Source organism: Urocitellus parryii, chromosome 10 (genome assembly GCF_045843805.1).
Source record: "Urocitellus parryii isolate mUroPar1 chromosome 10, mUroPar1.hap1, whole genome shotgun sequence".
NCBI classification, from domain to species: Eukaryota; Metazoa; Chordata; class Mammalia; order Rodentia; family Sciuridae; genus Urocitellus; species Urocitellus parryii.
Genome location: NC_135540.1, coordinates 4,072,100 through 4,093,277, shown reverse-complemented (window position 1 = coordinate 4,093,277; position 21,178 = coordinate 4,072,100). Strand labels below are relative to the sequence as shown.

At 41.0% G+C, this 21,178-nt stretch overlaps 1 protein-coding gene across 2 annotated transcripts in view; it reads left to right on the top strand.

Annotated features, from left to right (window-relative positions):
• Ankrd50 (ankyrin repeat domain 50) overlaps window positions 1-13,061 on the top strand; it is a 45,212-nt gene extending 32,151 nt beyond the window's left edge. For both annotated transcript variants that reach the window (XM_077803451.1, XM_077803450.1), the window contains 2 exons: window positions 5,340-8,869; window positions 10,170-13,061. In XM_077803451.1, coding sequence (XP_077659577.1) covers window positions 5,340-8,866 — 3,527 coding nt within the window. In that variant the 3' untranslated portion in view covers window positions 8,867-8,869; window positions 10,170-13,061. The remainder of the gene's footprint in view (window positions 1-5,339; window positions 8,870-10,169) is intronic.
• The last annotated feature ends 8,117 nt before the right edge of the window (window positions 13,062-21,178 follow it).

Sequence of the window (21,178 nt, the reverse complement as noted above, 5' to 3'; positions counted from 1 at the left end):
TCACTGAGTGAGCATCCCTAATCAGAAATACTCCAGAATCCAAAAGCTGTTGAAATGTGGACATGACGCCACAAGTGGAAACTTCTACACCATGAAACCATTTTATCAACAAGATTATTAAGCATATCATATTAAATTACTTTCAGGCAGTATGAAACATAAGTGGATTTTGTGTTTAGATGTGGGTCCTAATCCCCACAATATCTGATTATGTACCTTCAAATAGTCCAAAACCTGAAAAAACTCAAAATTCAAAAACTCTGGTCCCAGGCATTTCAGAGAAGGTATGTTCAACCTGTATTGCAAAAACTACTTTAGGAATGTGCTTGTATATGGCTTCATGTACACATGTGCTAAAGATTTAAATCTATTCAAAGTTAGAATTGGAATTGCTGGGTCATAGAACATATGCATTGTGAACGCTACTTAATTTTATCAAATAATAGCTAGTGTGCTTGAAATAATATATCCGATTACTGTTTAAAATCTGTCTATGTTTTATACTTGTTTACTAAGCAGTCTGTCTTCTCCACTAAGATATAGTCAACATGAGAACAGGAATTTTTCCTTGATCCCCAATCTCCAGAACAGAGCTTGGGACTAAACTGCCATGCCTTGATTTGCAAATAAGTATCTTCTTTCAACTGTGTTTAGTGGAACAAGCAATGAACTAGGAATCGGGTGGAGCTAGATTATAGTCAGATTCTACCTATCCTCCCTTCTCCTCCCCAGTATACTAATTATTAAAAATGGTGGGCTTTGTGTGGACATTTACCACTCTGCTGTTGGTAAATTTTTAATTTGGGAGTAAAAGTTAAGAACATTACTGAGGTTATTAATAAATACCATAAAATTGCTTTCTGAAAAGACCATATTATATTTCTTCCTGAAAGTATGTGTGTTGCTTTCTTTGTATTTCCACCAGTATTGAGTTACATCTTTTTTTTAGTATTTGTTAATTTGCCACGTGAAAATGTTATTTTATTTGGACTTCTTGTTTACTGTTTAACTGTTCACTTATTTATCAGTTTGTCTTTTTTTTCTTTATCATTTTTGTTAATCTTTCTATCAAGAAGGTAGTGATTTTGTTATTGATTATTTTTAAGGTTTTTATTTCATATGCTTTTATTCTTTGTAACTATTTTCCTCAGCTTTTAAAAACTGTAATAATTATTTTGAAATCTGTTATATGTAAGCTAATTATTAGCCTTTATATTACATATTCTTTTATGTTTGATTATGTTATTCATATGGATATTTTGTCCTAAGTGGTGCAAAATAGGAATCTAGAAAGGGATTCAATTTCATTTTGTTGCATATGGATTTCCAGTTTTCCCAGCACCATTTGTTGAAGATGCTATCCTTCCTCCATTGCATGTTTTTAGCCCCTTTATCAAATATAAGATAGTTGTAACTTTATGGATTAGTCTCTATGTCCTCTATTCTGTACCATTGGTCCACCTGCCTGTTTTGGTACCAGTACCATGCTGTTTTTGTTACTATTGCTTTGTAGTACAGTTTGAACTCTGGTATCGCTATACCTCCAGATTCACACTTCCTGCTTAGAATTGCTTTTGCTATTCTGGGTCTTTTGTTTTTCCATATGAATTTCATGATTGCTTTATCTATTTCTACAAGAAATGCCGTTGGGATTTTGATTGGCATCGCATTAAACCTGTAGAGAACTTTGAGTAATATCACCATTTTGATGATGTTAGTTCTGCCTATCCATGAACAGGGTACATTTTTCCATCTTCTGAGATCTTCTTCTATGTCTCTCTTTAGGGTTCTGTAGTTTTCATTGTATAAATCTTTCACCTCTTTTGTTAGGTTGATTCCCAAGTATCTTATTTTCTTTGAGGATATTGTGAATGGAGTGGTTTTCCTTATTTCCATTTCAGAGGTTTTGTCGCTGATATACAGGAATGCCTTTGATTTATGCGTGTTGATTTTATAACCTGCCACTTTGCTGAATCCATTTATTAACTCTAGCAGCTTCTTTGTAGACCCTTTTGGGTCTGTTAAGTATATTATCATGTCATCCACAAATAGCAATAATTTAATTTCTTCTTTTCCTATTTTTATGCCTTTAATTTCTTTTGTCTGTCTAATTGAATCCCTTTCTCTCGCCATCCACAAAAGTTAACTCAAAATGGATCAAGGAGCTAGATATCAAATCAGAGACACTGCGTCTGATAGAAGGAAAAGTTGGCTCTGATACATATAGTGGGGTCGGGCTCCAAATTCCTTAATAGGATGCCCATAGCCCAAGAGTTAACAACAAGAATAAACAAATGGGACTTACTTAAACTAAAAAGTTTTTTCTCAGCAAGAGAAACAATAAAAGAGGTAAATAGAGAGCCTACATCCTGGGAACAAATCTTTACTCCTCACACTTCAGATAGAGCCCTAATATCCAGAATGTACAAAGAACTCAAAAAATTAAACAATAAGATAACAAATAACCCAATCAACAAATGGGCCAAGGATCTGAACAGACACTTCTCAGAGGAGGACATACAATCAATCAACAAGTACATGAAAAAATGCTCACCATCTCTAGCAATCAGAGAAATGCAAATCATAACCACCCTAAGATACCATCTCACTCCAGTAAGATTGGCAGCCATTATGAAGTCAAACAACAATAAGTGTTGGCGAGGATGTGGGGAAAAGGGTACACTTGTACACTGCTGGTGGGACTACAAAATGGTGAGGCCAATTTGGAAAGCAGTATGGAGATTCCTGGGAAAGCTGGGAATGGATCCACCATTTGACCCAGCTATCGCCCTTCTCGGACTATTCCCTGAGGACCTTAAAAGAGCGCACTATAGGGATACGGCCACATCAATGATTATAGCGGCACAATTCACAATAGCTAGACTGTGGAACCAACCTAGATGCCCTTCAATAGATGAATGGATAAAAAAAATGTGGCATCTATACACAATGGAGTATTATGCAGCACTAAGAAATGACAAAATCATAGAATTTGCAGGGAAATGGATGGCATTAGAGCAGATTATGCTAAGTGAAGCTAGCCAAGCCCTAAAAAACAAATGCCAAATGTCTTCTTTGATATAAAGAGAGCAACTAAGAACAGAACAGGAAGGAAGAGCATGAGGAAAAGACTAACAGTAAACAAAGACGAATGGGGGGAGAGAAAGGGAGAGAGAAGGGAAAGCATATGGAAATGGTAGGAGACCTTCAATGATACACTAAATTATAAGAGGTTATGAGGGGCAAGGGGGAGGGGGAAAAAGGGGAGAGAATTGAACAACAGCAGAGGAGGTAGAGAGGGAAGATGGGAGGGGAGGGGAGGGGAGGGGAGGGGGGATAGTAGGGGAGAGGAAAGGTAGCAGAATACAACAGTCACTAATATGCCATTATGTAAAAATGTGAGTATGTAACAGATGTGATTCTGCTATCTGTATTTGGGGTAAAAATGGGAGTTCTCTACTTATTCTGTGCTTTAGCTTCCTCATTTTAAAATAAGCACTCTGGTGGCCCAGGGCTGTCAGGGAAGGCGTGTGTGGTGAGTGCTCCAAGTGCTTCCTTGAAGAGTGGACTCTCACAGAGCACTGTTTCCTTCCACGCCATTCTGCCAAACCTGTTCCTGTGGAGGTTGAGCCTGGGTGTTTTAATTATGTCACATTTTAATCCTGAGATCTTAATTAGCTTGAACTAGAGATACTTACTCATAATGGGTGATATGATTGTTCTTGTGACTCAGACCATAGGTTCAGCACGTTGTATTTAAAACACTGTGTAGGATACTATTTTAGTACATTTTTAAATAGTGATGTGTCAGGTGTTTTTCTTTTTTATTTTAAATTGTTTTTAATGAATTTCTGAAGTCAAAAGCACCCAGACACATAGGACAGGGTTTGGAGGCTGTCACCTCATTTCACTGTGAATGCCTGTTGCTGTAAATTTCTAGGCATGTTTTAACTCCTCCTCAGTTTAAGTAGTGTTGTCTTTTTTTCCATAAGTAAAATTTGTGTTTTGAGATTATTTTTGTTGAGGATTTAATGATCACTTGTGTGTATATAAAATCATAGATTCTATTTTTTTACATAGATTTAGGGCTGTGCAAATTTGTTATTTCCTCATGTTTCATTTTGGTAGGTTATGTTTTCCAATAAATATGTCCATTTCATCTAAATACTTAAAGCTTAGTATCACAGAATTGTCTAACAGTTTTCTCTAAAAATCAAATTTTTAATCTTTCCATGATCTCTCTGTCTGTCCTGTTGGCAAAGCCAGACATAATGCCTGCTTGGGCTCCTCCTTCCCCACAGTCCCCCAAACCCCATAATCGGGGCTTGTTAGTAGTCCCAGGGTCATCCTTCTTCTTTATGTTTGCTGCTGCTGCTGCCACCACGATTGTCAAACCCCCTGGGCCTCTCAGCTGGAATATCCCAGCTTCTCTGAAAGCTGTGGCCTCTACTCTTGACTGGATGCAGCTCCTCCCTGTAGATGTTGGGATGGTCCTTCACAATGCAGACCTGATCACACTGCTGCTTCACCAAGTTCATGTGCTCCGCAGCTGCTTCTTCTGGAAGGCAAATATACAATTGTCTAAGGAATTCATGTCTGTAGATCATGAATGAAAATCATGATCAAAATGAAATTATGGTGCCCTTTAAAGAACTTAAAGTTTTAAATAGCTGAAACTAGTGTAATTTTAGGTTGATTTGAACTTTATTACGTGGCTTTGTTACTACAAAGCTAAAGTTTTGTAAGCATAATTTGACCAAAGTTTTGTAAGCATAATTTGCATCTTAATTAGTTCAAGCTGTTTATTGGCAGTCCAAATTTTAATTTGATAATGTGTAAAATAATGTAATTCAGAGGCAGTGGCAGGTGATATTCTAATTGGGTGTAAATATTCAACCCCTTAGTTGAGGCTAATGTATTTTCAGGTATATGGTGGAGCTATATCCGTGATTTGTATGAAAAAGATCATGTAAAAACAAACTGTACTTGTGTGTCTGCTCCTCCTCATTTGGAAGTAAGTTTAGAACATCTTCAAAAGGCACTATGCGAGCATGTCAGGCTGTGACACTTGGTGAGGCTCCTGTGGTGGGGTCCAGAGGCCTCAAGCCACTAAAAGCCACTTGCCGATGAGAAAATGAGGTTATTTTTCTGTCATCCATGTTTTTGCAGAAAGAAAAGAAAACTGATTTACATACTGCCATGTATTAATAGATTTATTAGCATTAATTAGTTGATTTTTTTATTAGTTTGTTGTAAACTGAAAACATTCTCTTTAAAGATAAGGCTGCTTCCATAATACTTCTCAACTGAAGACATCTGCTTTTTTGTTCTTCTTCCAGGTTTTCGAAAAATCAGTTTGGATGACCTTCGGAAGGCGTACATTGTCAAGGACGTGCAGCAGTACATTCTTCATCGTTTAGACCAGGAGGAAGCTCTGCGGCAGCACCTCACGAAAGAAACTGCCGAGATGTTAAATCAACTGCACATTAAAAGCAGTGGATGTTTTCTTTACCTAGAACGAGTTTTAGATGGAGTTGTGGAAAATTTTATTATGTTAAGAGAGATTCGTGACATCCCAGGAACTCTGAATGGTCTGTATCTCTGGCTTTGCCAGAGACTTTTTGTAAGAAAACAGTTTGCAAAGGTTCAGCCAATTTTGAATGTCATTCTTGCAGCCTGTCGACCTTTGACTGTCACAGAGTTATATCATGCAGTATGGACCAAAAATATGTCCTTGACCTTGGAGGACTTTCAGCGCAAGCTAGATGTCCTCTCCAAACTTCTTGTGGATGGACTGGGAAATACTAAGATCCTGTTTCACTATAGCTTTGCTGAGTGGCTTCTGGACGTGAAGCACTGTACTCAGAAGTATTTATGTAATGCGGCAGAAGGACACCGAATGCTGGCCATGAGCTACACCTGTCAAGCCAAGAATTTGACACCATTGGAAGCACAAGAATTCGCACTACATTTAATTAATTCAAATTTGCAGTTGGAGACAGCTGAATTAGCCCTGTGGATGATATGGAATGGCACGCCTGTCCGAGACTCTCTGTCCACTTCAATACCCAAGGAACAAGAAGTGCTGCAGCTGTTGGTTAAAGCTGGTGCTCACGTCAACAGTGAGGATGATCGCACGTCGTGCATAGTCCGACAAGCCTTGGAAAGAGAGGATTCTATCAGGACACTATTAGATAATGGAGCTTCGGTGAATCAGTGCGATTCAAATGGGAGAACGTTATTGGCTAATGCCGCCTACAGTGGCAACCTTGATGTGGTGAATTTGCTTGTCTCTAGGGGAGCAGACTTAGAGATAGAAGATGCTCATGGACATACATCTCTCACCCTAGCTGCTAGACAAGGTCATACCAAGGTGGTTAATTGTTTGATTGGGTGTGGAGCAAATATCAATCACACTGATCAAGATGGTTGGACAGCATTAAGATCTGCAGCTTGGGGCGGCCATACTGAGGTCGTGTCTGCACTGCTTTATGCTGGTGTAAAAGTGGATTGTGCCGATGCTGACAGCCGAACAGCGCTGAGAGCGGCAGCATGGGGAGGCCATGAGGATATTGTTCTCAACTTGCTACAACACGGTGCTGAGGTTAACAAAGCTGATAATGAAGGTAGGACTGCTTTGATCGCAGCAGCATACATGGGACACAGAGAGATTGTGGAACACCTGCTGGACCACGGAGCAGAAGTCAATCACGAGGACGTGGATGGCAGAACCGCGCTCTCTGTGGCTGCACTTTGCGTGCCTGCAAGTAAAGGGCACGCATCTGTCGTTAGCCTTTTGATTGACCGAGGTGCTGAAGTGGATCACTGTGACAAAGACGGCATGACTCCACTGCTGGTAGCTGCCTATGAAGGACATGTGGATGTGGTGGACTTGCTTCTGGAGGGAGGGGCTGATGTAGATCACACAGACAACAATGGCCGGACACCCCTGCTGGCAGCAGCTTCCATGGGTCATGCTTCAGTAGTAAACACACTTCTGTTTTGGGGTGCAGCTGTGGACAGCATTGATAGTGAAGGCAGGACGGTCCTCAGCATAGCTTCAGCACAAGGAAATGTTGAGGTGGTACGCACTCTGCTGGACAGAGGGCTGGATGAGAATCACAGAGACGATGCCGGCTGGACCCCTTTGCACATGGCAGCCTTTGAAGGTCACAGGTTAATATGTGAGGCGCTCATTGAACAAGGTGCTAGAACAAACGAGATCGACAACGACGGCCGGATCCCCTTCATCCTGGCTTCACAAGAGGGTCACTATGACTGTGTTCAGATATTATTGGAGAATAAATCCAACATTGATCAGAGAGGTTACGATGGAAGAAATGCACTGCGGGTCGCTGCCTTAGAGGGACACAGGGACATTGTCGAGTTGCTGTTCAGCCACGGCGCTGATGTGAACTACAAAGACGCAGATGGCAGGCCCACGCTTTATATCCTGGCCTTAGAAAACCAACTGACGATGGCCGAGTATTTTTTAGAAAATGGTGCAAACGTGGAGGCGAGCGATGCTGAGGGCAGGACAGCGCTCCACGTTTCCTGCTGGCAGGGCCACATGGAAATGGTGCAGGTGCTCATTGCTTCCCACGCCGACGTCAACGCTGCGGACAACGAGAAGCGCTCGGCTCTGCAGTCGGCAGCCTGGCAGGGCCACGTCAAAGTCGTGCAGCTGCTGATCGAGCACGGGGCCGTGGTGGACCACACCTGCAACCAGGGTGCCACTGCTCTCTGCATCGCCGCGCAGGAGGGGCACGTCCATGTGGTCCAGGTCTTACTAGAGCACGGTGCTGATCCTAACCACGCCGACCAGTTTGGACGCACAGCTATGCGTGTGGCAGCCAAAAACGGACATTCTCAAATCATTAAATTATTAGAAAAATATGGTGCCTCTAGTCTGAACGGCTGTTCCCCATCTCCTGTTCACACAATGGAGCAGAAACCTCTCCAGTCGGTGTCTTCGAAAATGCAGTCGCTCACAATCAAGTCCAACAGCTCCAGCAGCACCGGCGGCGGGGATGCGCAGCCGTCCCTGCGCGGCCTGCCCAACGGGCCGGCACACGCCTTCAGCTCGCCGTCGGAGTCTCCCGACTCCACCGTGGACCGGCAGAAGTCCTCCCTGTCCAACAATTCCCTGAAGAGCTCAAAAAACTCCTCTTTGAGAACGACTTCCTCCACGGCGACGGCGCAGACGGTGCCGATGGACAGCTTCCACAGCCTGTCCTTCACGGAGCAGATCCAGCAGCACTCGCTGCCGCGCAGCCGCAGCCGCCAGTCCATCGTGTCCCCGTCCTCCACCACGCAGTCCCTGGGACAGAGTCACAATTCCCCGAGCAGTGAGTTCGAGTGGAGTCAAGTGAAGCCCAGCCTGAAGTCCACCAAGGCAAATAAGGGGGGGAAATCGGAAAATTCCAGCAAATCCGGGTCAGCTGGGAAAAAGGCGAAGCAGAGCAATTCTTCACAGCCAAAGGTCTTAGAGTACGAAATGACCCAGTTTGATAAGAGAGGACCCGCGGCCAAGTCTGGGACGAGTGTGCCCCCTAAACAGACACCAGCGGACGCCCAGTGCAAAAGCCTGGTGCCCTCCGCCCAGCAGCAGCTCCTGCTCCACCAGCAGAGTGGGGAGCAGAAGAGGAGAAACGGGATCCTGACCAACCCCAACTACCACCTCCAGAGCAACCAGGTGTTTCTTGGTAGGGTGCCAGTCCCACGGACAATGCAGGACCGCGGGCACCCCGAGGTGTTGGAGGGCTATCCCTCCTCGGAGACGGAACTCAGCCTTAAGCAAGCCCTGAAGCTTCAGATCGAGGGTGCCGACCCCAGCTTCAACTACAAGAAGGAAACGCCGTTGTGAAAGGTGGGACCTGGTCGGCCTAAAGTATCTGCACCCCAAAGTTAGCTCCCTTGGCTGGGTGCTCCCCTGCCTCCCCAGGGCCACTCCACCTTCCAGTCTCCCAGCCAGACCTGCCCTGCCCCCTGGAGTGGTGTCCTCCCCACATGTCACCCCGCCCCCTCTCCCTGCAGGTGACCCGCAGCACATAGGCCTGGTACAGCCACATTCATTCTCCCACTGTGTTCTCGGTTGGTGTCCCCACCTGAATTGTAGGCTCTGGGAGGGTTAGTGCTCTGCCCACTGCTATCTTATGTCCCTGGAGTAGTGCCTGAACAGTCTAGTTTCCAGGAGGAAGTGGACATGCCCTGCGTGTTCATCTCCCTCTTGGGAGATGCTGATAGGTGAGGCTGTTCTGTATATTCATCCTGCTGCTTGGAAGAAGAGTGTTTGTAATGCGTAGTAGATAGTTGGCCAATACTAACTCTGTTCCTCACTCAGAAAGAAGTTTACTCAGTAAAAGGTAGTTTGTTATTATGACAGATCTCTTGAGAATCTCCCAAAGTCATATTTTCACATACTGAGCAAAGAATTGAGAGTCGGGAAGTGGATGGTTGGCAGGGTGGGTGTGTGGAGCCCGTTGTATTCAGGTAGAACAGTACTTTTTAATTGTAAAAACCTTTCCCCTTCCCACAAAAGGTACTTTGCTGATTATATAGGGGAAGTTGGTGGGAAAATAGGTCTACAGTTTTTATGTTACAGATATTTTTTTCAGAATCCTATTTCCCATGTTGGAGATAAATCTGAAGATTTCATTAGGAATCTTTTCTGGTTCATATTAAGCTACATTGGTCCTACTTTGCTTAACTGATTTTCTTCCTTTAGCAAAATTATACTCTAGCAAATTGCAGTCTCTTTCTTGCTTCTTTTGTCTTTGGGACTATCTTTCAATAATAAACATCCTTCAGTTTGAATTTATGGACGACCAGGCAAATGTCACTCAAAAATAATCTGTATAAAATAGATAATTCATTCTCCACTGTAGCTTATTTTAAAAATAGGTACAGCCCTCCAGCTGTCATTCACGTCTTTTGTAAAGGCACAAGTATAAACATATATTAAATACAGTAAACCACATGAACTAAGGTAGATGTATTATGGAGCCTTTTAAATTAAATAATGAATCTTTAGATTATTAAACTTGTACTTTATGTGATAAATAGTTATAGTTAGATTGATGTGCATATTCTTGTGTAGAGTCTTAAAACTATATGTAGTTTCATGGTAAATGTGGACATTCACTCTTTCTTATTTAATGTTTGCCTAGTTCCTGCTCTGAGAGTCAGAGGCTTTGTGGTTGGAGTGGCTCTTCACCTTCCGGGATAAGAACATAAACCGCCAATGGTGTGCTGAGAGAGAACGAAGAATGTGCTATCTGCAGTACAGTTACCTTAATTACTGTAATGTGCCTAAATAGTAAGGCTGCCTTCTCAGTGTAACCCTCTGTGCTTAAGAACTTTCATTTTGTGTGCTTTGTATTCACTACACAGAATAAGCACTTTTTTAAAAGATGCAGATGTATACTACAGTTCCCTGATAAAGCTGAAAACAATTTTGAATAAAGTATTTTAAGTTAAGATTTGATAAATGTGCATGTGCCATGGTCAAATATATATGAAAGGCAGTGTTTTTTGTATTTGTTTTCTTTTTTGTGGCAAAAGAACCTTATGCGCAGTGTTCTGGTCACATTCGCATTGTAGTGCGTGGCCTGTTTCCTGTATTTTTTAAAATGTCACTCAATAAAATGAATCTTGCAACTGTTTTATGTTCACTGCCCCTTCAGCATTGGCTAAAATGAGTTTCTGTATGAATGCCACGTCTAGGTGAAAAAAATTTTTTTTGACAGATTCTCAAACAGTATATAATTTCTAGTAGTTTAGGGAGCTGCTCCATGTAGTTTAAATCTGGATTGTCCCAGTAGGATGCTCCCTATGTCTAGCCCAAAGTGTCCAAACGAGCAAACAAGTCGGCAGAACAGAGTTCCATTTCCTTCCAGGATGCTGTTTGCCTCCCGCTCGCTGTCCTTCCACCTCCAAGACCACAGACTCATTCCCAAGGCATGAAAATTCTCAGGGACAAAGCCATGCCTCAGTCGCATGTGTGCACAGAGGGAGGTGCACCTGTCTCTCTTCTGAGGGTAGAATTTTTGATCCCTGAACAATTCATTGACTACCCTCATCTCTTCTTTGAAGCAAAACAAAATGTAATTTATCGTGTGAAGGTTTATGTGGCTTCTCTCTCAGCTTCTCTACTTTTAAATCACTGCATGACCACAACAGCCCCTCTCAGAATCAAGTGGGTCCATGCCCTGGCTCAGTTGGATGGTGATGATTGTGGTGTGTTCTGTCATTCCTTCATGGATGATGCCTGTAACCTTGTCATAGCACATGCATATTTCTTATTATTTAACAGAACTGTTGGATCTGCACTTTCCTATCCATGTGCTCTTTCCTATGTTCTTTGGGCAGTTGCATTCAGGATGGCCAGGTGGCAAGATGAAGGGAGAAGTCTGTGACTAAGGAAAATAAATTTGGTGCCGATGAGCATGTGACCCACAGCCCTAGCCTCCTGGAGGCCCTCAACACCAGTGGGGCCAAAGTGGAGGGACCGTGCAGCTGTCTGGGAAGGTCAGCATAATGATTTGGCAACCACAGATGTGGATTGGATCTCTGGGTGAGTCCTGTTAGTCCTACAGACCCCAGAAATTCTGTTCTCTTGATAAAGAGGAATGAGGAAAGAGAATTTGGAGACAGCACAAAACCATTGCTACTACTGAAGAAAAAAATCTTTCAAACATTTGAATCACAGAGATCAGTGGTGTCATCGTAGATGAAGGACACATGTAATGCTTTGTTCATGGGAACAGAAATGTACAACAGACGATGAATGTTTCCCACTTGAATCTCTGTGCAAGGCTTTCTTGCTTTTTAAAGTCAGTATGACCCATTGGCCTGTGTCATTCATAAATCATAATCAGAGCAAGGAGAAGAGAAGTTCAATCGAAATTAAGGTGACATGGCAATATTGATAACTCGAATGTGAATGTTTCAAGTATCAGACTCTTGTCCCTATGGGACATATATTAAATACACTTAATAGGACTCTTGCAAAGTAGCCTTAAAAGTGTCAATGATGCTATTAATGCCAACATGCTGTTATTGGAACCGACTTTCCTCATGTCTCATATAGTACATTTGCATCACTTTAAAGTACAAAGCTCTCATTTCTTATTATGTGTATTTTTCTTCAGAAAGAGAACCTTGAAAGCTGCCAGTTTTTCTATTAACCTTGAATTATTGAAATTGTATTTATTTAATATTATTGTTTTTACAAAATTGCACCTTGTGGCCAAAGGGCAAAGAGATGGCTCATTGTGTTAGGGATTTTTCAAAGAGCTAAATGTCTTCACATCCATCCTTTATACATTTGGAACAGTTGGTAGGAAGGGAGCCAGTTGGAAAAATGTGATTTTCCTAAGAATTCCTCTGGATGTTTTTTTATATAAATGATGTTTTGGAATAGAATGAAAGGGACTCAGTGGTGTAAGAATGATAAGGGTGCCGGAGGCGCCCTGCTTCGCTTATCTGTTTCTGTGGGGGAGTTCAGACCATAAGTGAAAAATGGCCTCTGCTCCATTAAGAAGTAGGAACAGTCCTGCAAATATGAAGGTCCTAAATAGCTATTTTTGAAATTAAAAAGTTTAAATTTTGTAAATCAGCTGTTGCTACTCCATGACTTAGGATGCCATGTGCTTAAAACATTTTTATTGCATTTCATCACACCATCCCTGAAGCCAGAGTGATGGTACAGGAAGTGAGAAAAATGAAAACCTAATGTTTCTAGGAAAGGTTTGGGGAGGAAAATTGACCAGAAATCAGTGTCTACTACAATGCACAGCCAGTGTCTCGTCCGAACCCCACCAGAATCCTCACCAAAAACCACTCCTTTGACAGCAGAAGTCAGAGCCTCTCCGTGTTTTGGCTGTGCAGGTGTTCATTCTGCTGGACGTCCTCCATTGACACTTTCTGCAGATGTAGTTGCAGACAAATGCTTTCTTTTTATTTTTCCCTTGGTTTGGGGTATGTAAATAGCCTAAAATGTACATTGAATTTCACATTGTAAAAGTTTTATTTTATTCCTTGTATTATATTATGCAAAAATCCCTATGTATATGAAAGTGCATAATAAATATATTTGCATTACAGAAGAGATCTTGTTTTAATTTTGTTATTGAACTAGTAGAATACCCACAATGTAATTGTAATAAAAAGAACCCTTAGTTGTTTAAAGTTAATATTTTAAAATGTTGAGTGAATTAATTTGGGAATATTTTCAAAGAAAAAATGAAATGGACACTGTCCAAAGAGAGAAAAACAAAAAGATTTAACCTTTATATTGTCCCAGAGCTTCTATAACAATTTACTCTTCTTTCCCCTCCCCGCACTGAGACATTATATCTCACCATGTCAAATGTGATACCTTCGAGAACTGCAATAGTCAAATAAATTGTGTACACATGCACTCCTTGGTTGTTAGAATATCACAACAACCTTACGCTGAAGAGTTTTTAAGTTTTTTTGCAAAAATGACCATTTTACAAATAGGATCTACGTGCTCGTCACTCGGAGAATTTGAGTTCCAGCCTATTGCCCCTACCAGGACACAAACGTACCCGTCTGCACTTCCTGGAAGTATACATTTCCACCTGTGTGTGTGAGAGTACCTTTTCCCCACATCCTCACCAACACTTCATATTATGTGTATGCTTGATAATTGCCTTTCTGACTGGAATGAGAGGAAATCTCAGTGTAGTTTTTCAGATTGTACAGATCTTGTAGCCCTCAAAAGAAAGGCTTCAAAAAAGGCTAACGTCATTTTCTATTTAGTAATTTTATAATTCTAGTGTTCTGCAATGATTCCTGTAATTGCATTCTATATAAACTTGTTTGGTTAATAAAAATCTTAATCCAAATGTGTTTAAAAACAGAACATCTAAACACAAATGGGCAGTGTACATAGAAGAGTTCATTAGTACATTAAAGCCATACATAATATTGGGGTTCATTTTGATATAATCATACATGGAATAAAATTTGTTCCAATTCAGCCCCCAGTTCTTAACCCTTTCCTCTCCATCTTTCCACCACTCTGTTCCCTTTCCTCTACTCTACTGGTGTTCCTTTTATTTATTTGTAGTTTTTTAAAAATTAGTGCTTTATAGATACACATAAAGGGTGGAATTCACTCTGGTATATTCATATGTGTACATTGCATAATTTGGTCCATTCCACTATTCCTCCATTTTCCCATTCCTTGTCCCTCCCCGTAAAGCCCCTTCCTCTACTTTACAGATCTGTTTTCATGGAGTCTCCCCTTATTTTGGTCTAACTTCTGCATATGAGAGAAAACATTTGACCTTTGGCTTTCTGAGTCTGGCTTCTTTCATTTAGCATGATATTCTGCAGTTCATCCATTTACCAGCTAAGCCTTAATTTTATTCATCTTAATGGCTGAGTAAAACTCCATTGGGTATATATACCACATTTTCTTAATCTATTCATCTGTTGACAAGCACCCAGGAATTGTGCTACTGTAAACATTGATGTGGCTATATCACTGCAGTATGCTGATTTTAATTCCTTTGGATAAATACTGAGGAGTGGCACAGCTGGGTCATATAGTGGTTCCATCCCTAGTCTTTTGAAGACTCTCCATACTGCTTTCCAGAGTGCTTATATTAATTTTCAGTCCAACCAACAATGTGTGCCTTTCCCCCACATCCTCACCAGCACTTACTATTATTTGTATTCTTGATAATTGCCTTTCTTACTGGAGTGAGAAGAAATCTCAATGTAGTTCTATGATTTGCATTTCCCTGAATGCTGGTCATTTGTATTTCTTCTTTTGAGAAGTCTCTGTTTAGTTCTTTTGCCCGTTTATTATTGGGATTATTTGAGGATTTCTTGTTCATTTGATTGTTCAGTTTTTGAGTTCTTTATACATTCTGGCTATTAGTCCCCTGTCTAAGGAGTAAGTGGCAAAATCTCCCCTTCTGTTGGCTCTGCTCTGAGCAGAAGCTTATTGAGTCTTGGTTTTCTTTTGTAAGCTTTAAGAGTCTTGTTAAGGCAGACAGTGCCAATGCTAATATGTTGGAGTGTTGGCCCTATGTTTTCTTCTAGTGGTTATGGAGTTTCTGATCTAATCCATAGGTCTTTGATCCATTTTGAGTTAACTTTTGTGCAGAGAGAGGGAGAAAGAGGGAAAGAGAGAGAAGGATATCTAGTTTCATTGTTCTACACATGGATATACAGTTTTTCTAGCACCATTTGTTTGAAGCTACCTATTCTCCAAAATATATTTTTGGCACTTTTGTTGAGTAGCAGGTGACTGTATCTATGTGGACTTATTTCTGTGTCTTATATTTCATTGGCATTCATTTCTGTTTTGATGCTAATACCATGCTGTTTTTGTTACTATGGCTCTGTAGTTTCATTTGAGGTTCTATATTGTGATACCACCAGCATTGTTCTTCTTACTCAGGACTACTTTGGCCATTCTGGGCCTCCTATTCTTCCAAATGGATTTTAAAACTTTTTCTAGTTCTATGAAAAATATCATTGTTAATTTTATGGGGATTGCACTGAATGTGTATCCTGCTTTTGGTAGTATGGACATTTTGATAATATTAATCTTGCCTATTCGAACAATGGGAGGTATTTCCATCTTCTAAGGTCTTCTTTGAATTTTTTCTGTGGTGTCCTATAGTTTTCATTGTAGAGACCTCCTTGGTCAGATTAATTCCTAAATATGTTGTTTTATTATTTTACTTTATTTTATTTTTTATGTTATTGTGATTGGGATAGTTTTTCTGATTTATTTTTCTGCAGAATCACTCTTGGAGTATAGGAAAGCAATTGATTTATGAATGTTGATTTTGTACCCTGCTACTTGACTGAATTAATTCAGCAGCTCTAGAAGTCTTCTAGTGGAAATTTTTTTGGGGGGAGTAGGGATCTTCTAAATATAAAATCATGTCATCAGCAGACCCACATAAATTGACTTCTTTTTCTATTTTCACCCCTTGAATTTCCTTCTCTTGCCTGATTGCTCTGGCCAAAGTTTCGAGAACCATATTGACTAGAAGTGGTGAGAGTGGACACTCTTGTCTTGTTCCTAATTTTTAAGGAAATCCTTTCATTGTTTTTTTCATTCAGTATGATTTTGGTCTTGGTTTGTCATATATAACCTTTACCATGTCAAGATAAATTACTTCTATCCCTAGTTTCTCTGATGTTTTTAACATAAGTGGGTGCTGGACTGTGTCCAGTCCCTTTTCTGCATCTATTGAGATAATCATGTGGTTCTTGTCCTGAACTCTATGTGGTGAGTCACATTTACTGATTTGCATATATAGAGCCAATCTCGTATCTGGGGTAAAACCTACCTGATCATAGGGTACTATCTTCTCAATGTGTTTTTGAATGGGATTTGCTAACGTTTTTGTGTCTTTGTTCATGATAGATATTAGTCTGAAGTTTTCTTTCCTTGATGTGTCTGTCTGGTTTGGGTATGAAGACGACGATGCTAGATTTATAGAATGAATTTGGAAGTGTTTCCTCCTATTCTGTTTCATGGAATAAATTGAGGAGGATTGACATTATTTCTTCTTTAAAGTTCTGGTAGAACCCTAATGAGAATCCATCTGGACCTGGGTTTTTCTTTGTTAGTAGGCTTTTATCTGCTGCTTCAATCTCTTTGCTTGTTATTGATTTTCTAGATATCATCTCTAATTTGTTAATTTGGGTCTTCTCTTTATTTTCATTGTTTGGCTTACAACTTTATCTGTTTATCTTTTCAAAGAACCAGCTCTGTTTCATTGATCCTTTGTATTTTTTTATTCTCAATTTTATTAATTTCAGCTCTGACTTTAATTATTTCCTATCTTCTACTGATTTTAGAATTAGTTTGTTCTTTTTCTAGGTCCATGAGATGTAGTGTTAGATTATTTATGGGTAACTTTCTTTTTTTTTTTTTTTAATGTAGCAACTCAGTGCTGTAAACTTCTCTTGTAGAACTGCTTTCATACTGTCCTAAAGATTTTGATATGTTGTATCATTGTTCTCATTTGCTTGTAAGAATTTTCATTGCTTCTTTGATTGCTCCTGTGATCCATTCCTCATTGAAAAGTATTATTTAATCTCCAAGTATTAAAATGTTTTCTGTTTTTTATCTTGTTATTGATTCCTAATTTCATTTCATTATAATCTTACAAGATGCAAAGAATTATCTTTTTTTTCTTGTATTTACTAAGATTTCCTTTATGCAAAAAAAAAAAAAATACACACACACATATTTCAGAGAAAGCTCCATGTACTGCTAGCGAGAAGAATTTAGATGTCATTGAAGGAAATATTCTATAGATATGTGTTAGGTTCATTTGATTAATAATGCTTTTTAGATCTGAAGAGTTTTTACTTAGTTTATTTCCAGGGGCCCTATCTAATGCTGAGAGAGACGTGTTGAAATCTTCTCGTATTACTATATTGTGGTCTTTAACCCAGGGACACTTTAACCCATTAGACCACTTATTGTGGTCTAATTTATTGGTAATGTTATACACTGAATTTCTACATGCATCTTGTATTTGGATTTCACTAAGCCTCATCCCCAGCCCATTTTTTAAAAAATTTTTAGTTTGCTAACAAGGCCTCACTAAGTTGCTGAGGCTAGCTTTGAACTTGTGGTCCTCCTGCTTCAGCCTCTCTAGCCATTGGGATTACTGGCATGCACCACCACACCTGGCTCTATTTTATTTTTTATATTGACAAGGGTTTTGCTTTATGTGCATAGGTGCACCATTGTTTGGGACATAAATATTTACATTGTATTTGTTGTTGGATGGTTCCATTAACCAGTATGAAATGACTTTCTTTGTCTCTTCTGATTTGGCTTGAAGTCTACTTTCTGACATGAGAGTAGCTACCTCTGCTTGCTTGTGACTTCCATTTGCACGGTGTATTGTTTCCCATCCTTACACCTTCAGTCTGTGGAGAACATTGCACATCTCATGAGTCTCTTGTGAACAACATATAATTGGGTCTCCTTGTTTTTAAACCAAATCAGTGAATCTGTCTATTGATTGGAGAATTTAGGTCATTTATATTTGATGTTATTATAGAGATCATTTTCATTTCATGACATTGATTATTTTTAATGCTTAATTCAGATTTTTAATGCTTAATTCAGTATGATTTTGGTCTTGGTTGACAATTAGTTGACAATTCTTTTGATGCAAAATTACCCATTTGCTGGTTTTTATTTTTGCTTTTTATTTCTTCTACTGGAAACATTTTATTTATTATGTTTTGTGGTGCAAGCTTAGTGGTCATGAATTCTTTTAGTTTTTGCTTATCACAGAAGGCCTTTATTTCATACACAATTCTGAAGGTTAGTTTTTCTGGACATAAACATCTTGGTTGGCACCTATTTTCTTCATGGCTGGGTATATATTATTCTAAGTCCTTGTAGCTTTTAAAGTCTGAGTTGGGAAATCAGTTGAAATCCTTGGAGCTTCTAAAAATTCTATCCTTATTCTAGATGTTAGGCATTTTCATTTTAATGTGCTTTAGAGTAGATATTTTTTTATCTTGGCTCATGTGGGGTTTACATGCATCTTGTATTTGGATTTCATCTCATTCCTAAGGTTTGGAAATTCTGAAATTGTTTCATTGAAAATGTTGTGCATCTCTTTAATTCATATTTCAGAGTCTTTGTCTAGACCAGTGATTCTTACATTTTATTTCTTATTGTTATCCCAGATTTCTTGAGTATTTTGATCATTGTCTCTTAACATCTTTTCTTTAATGTTGCTGAGGCTAGCTTATATACTTTGTCTTCAGGGCCTGAAAATCTGTCTTCAAAGTAGTCTAATTTATTGGTAATGTTATACACTGAATTTTTAATTTGATTTATTGTGTCTTTTGTGAAACATATTTCAGAAGGTAGAAAAAGAAACAATAGACTGCCTGCACACACGCACACACACACACACACACACGTGTGCACATGCAAAACACACATTTAAATGATGATTAATATAATCTTCATTAATTTCTATGGGGAAAGTTGACTGATGCATTTTCTTTTGTCTCCAAAAAATTTCCTTTCTTCACGCATACTCTAAAAGCACTGTCAGTTCAGTACAGCCACACACCCAGCCAGCTGTCTTCCCGGCTCCTGGGAATGAGCAGTTTCCATCTCCTTTAAGGAAACCCAATGTGGCTACTGTGGCTCATGCTATGTGGGCGGATCAGCTGTGCACAGAGGCAGGAAGGCCCCACAGGGACTGTCCCCCCAAGGCTGTGGCCCCTCCTCAGGAAGTTAGTGAAGGATGCACAGTTTTGTTTTGTGATAAGATTTAAAAAAAAAAAAAAATCAAATAGAAATAGAAAACCAAATATCCTTTCCAGTTGAACCAGTGAGAGGGCTCTGCTCTGCCACTCACCCTCCTGGGCACTTCATCTCAAGCCTCAAGTTCAACTTACTGGACTTGTTTCCAAATTGTGTTACTAGGTCTGAAATAGAGCTCTGTGTTACCTTAGGCCCAGGGATGGCCGGGTGCGACTGTCCTTTAGCGGATCGTAACGCAGGTTGTCAGGTCCTTCAACCAAGAAACAGAGGTTCAGCTTTGTAAACGAGTGATCCCCTCTCTCCGGAACCCACAGTTTGGTGCCCCCTCAAGGTTCTTGTTAGAGTTTGACCTTTAGGATGTAAACAAAGCATGTGTCCTAGAGTCACCGGATCCGTCCCCTGTCGCACCTGTGTAGGTGTCACCTGCCTGTCCTCTGTTCCCAGGTCTCCTGGGGCCCTCCAGACCAGCACTCCTCTCCTCCTCTGGCTTCTCCCACTCCACCAGCCGGTGGCAGAGAAGGAGCCTGAAGGCAGCCCCGGCCTGTCCCCGCAGCAGCCTGCACGTGGCCTCTGGCTCCTTCTAGGGCACCCCGGGGCCTGACCAGGCCCGGCCCTCCCTGCCAGCTTCAGGGGCGCCCCTTCCTTGGAGGGAGCCGCAGCTCGGCATGGACACGAGCCCTGCGCAGACCCCCTTCCCCCGACCTTAGCTGGGGCTGCTCTTCGGATTCCGGCCACCACACCCCGCTGGACACCGGACACCGCCCGGGATGCGTGGCCACTGTCGGACTCTGCCGTCAGGGCTGCGTTGTCTCCCGCCCACGGGAACTGCTGTCCCACCTCCGGCCGGAGACCACTGTCGCCCTCTGTGTCTTGACAGTCCTTCCCTCTGGTGCCAAATCCCTCCTTCTCCTGGGCGAGGTCTGAACTTACCTGAGCGCCCCTCAGTGTGTCCGCACCCACCGGAGCCAGGGCCCGGTACCGCCCTGGGGCACCGCCTTGTCACTCAGAGCAGCTGCGGGCGGCCAGAAGCGCTGCATCCTGCTATTTCAGGCCACTTGTTAGAGCAAACCCTGGGCTTAATCGTGCTCAAACAGGGACCCAACTCTCAGTACCAAATAGTCTACATTTTCTTATCCCTGCCTCCCCATCTGTTCCATTATCTCGGATTGTATTGAATACAACAGGAAAACAGACCAATTATTCACCCTTACTCATTTGGACATTTATGGTTGACGACTTAATGGCTCTTAGTAGATACCCTGCCCTGACCTCTTTGTATTGGAGACAATTAAGCTGAATTCAGTGGATTCTTTTAAGAATAATTTAGTAGCTGTCAGTGAACTCCAGAAAACAACCCGTTTCTCCCTGAGTCATGGGCATGTGCAGAGAACCAGCAGTTTGCAGGTTTGCAGGAAGAAGGAGCGTGGGGGGGTGGCGGGTGGCAGAGGGCCCCGGCCCAGCCCAGCCGCCCAGCCCCGCTCCCCAGCGCCCAGCCCCGCTCCCCAGTGCCTGAGATCTGCGGGCTCCGTAAGAATAGGCTGTGATTTGAGACCTGTGCTTATTCTTCTGATATAAATTTTAATAAAAATGGGAACAGCTGGATCCGTGGAGAAAACAGCTCTCTAAAAATGAACTAAAATTGGTCGAATGAAGGAAGAAAAGATGTACCAGGATGGAAAATAAAATGAAGTGTGATCTTAAAACAAAAAATACCCTAAAAAGGCAAGTGAGATGAGAGGATTAAAAACGATCAATGAAGACTATGATTTTGCCTGATTTTGAAATCCTGGACTATATCTTTATCTTATTTGATTTGTGCAAAACAAACAAATGAAACACTCTTTATTAAACCTTGCATTGAATTTT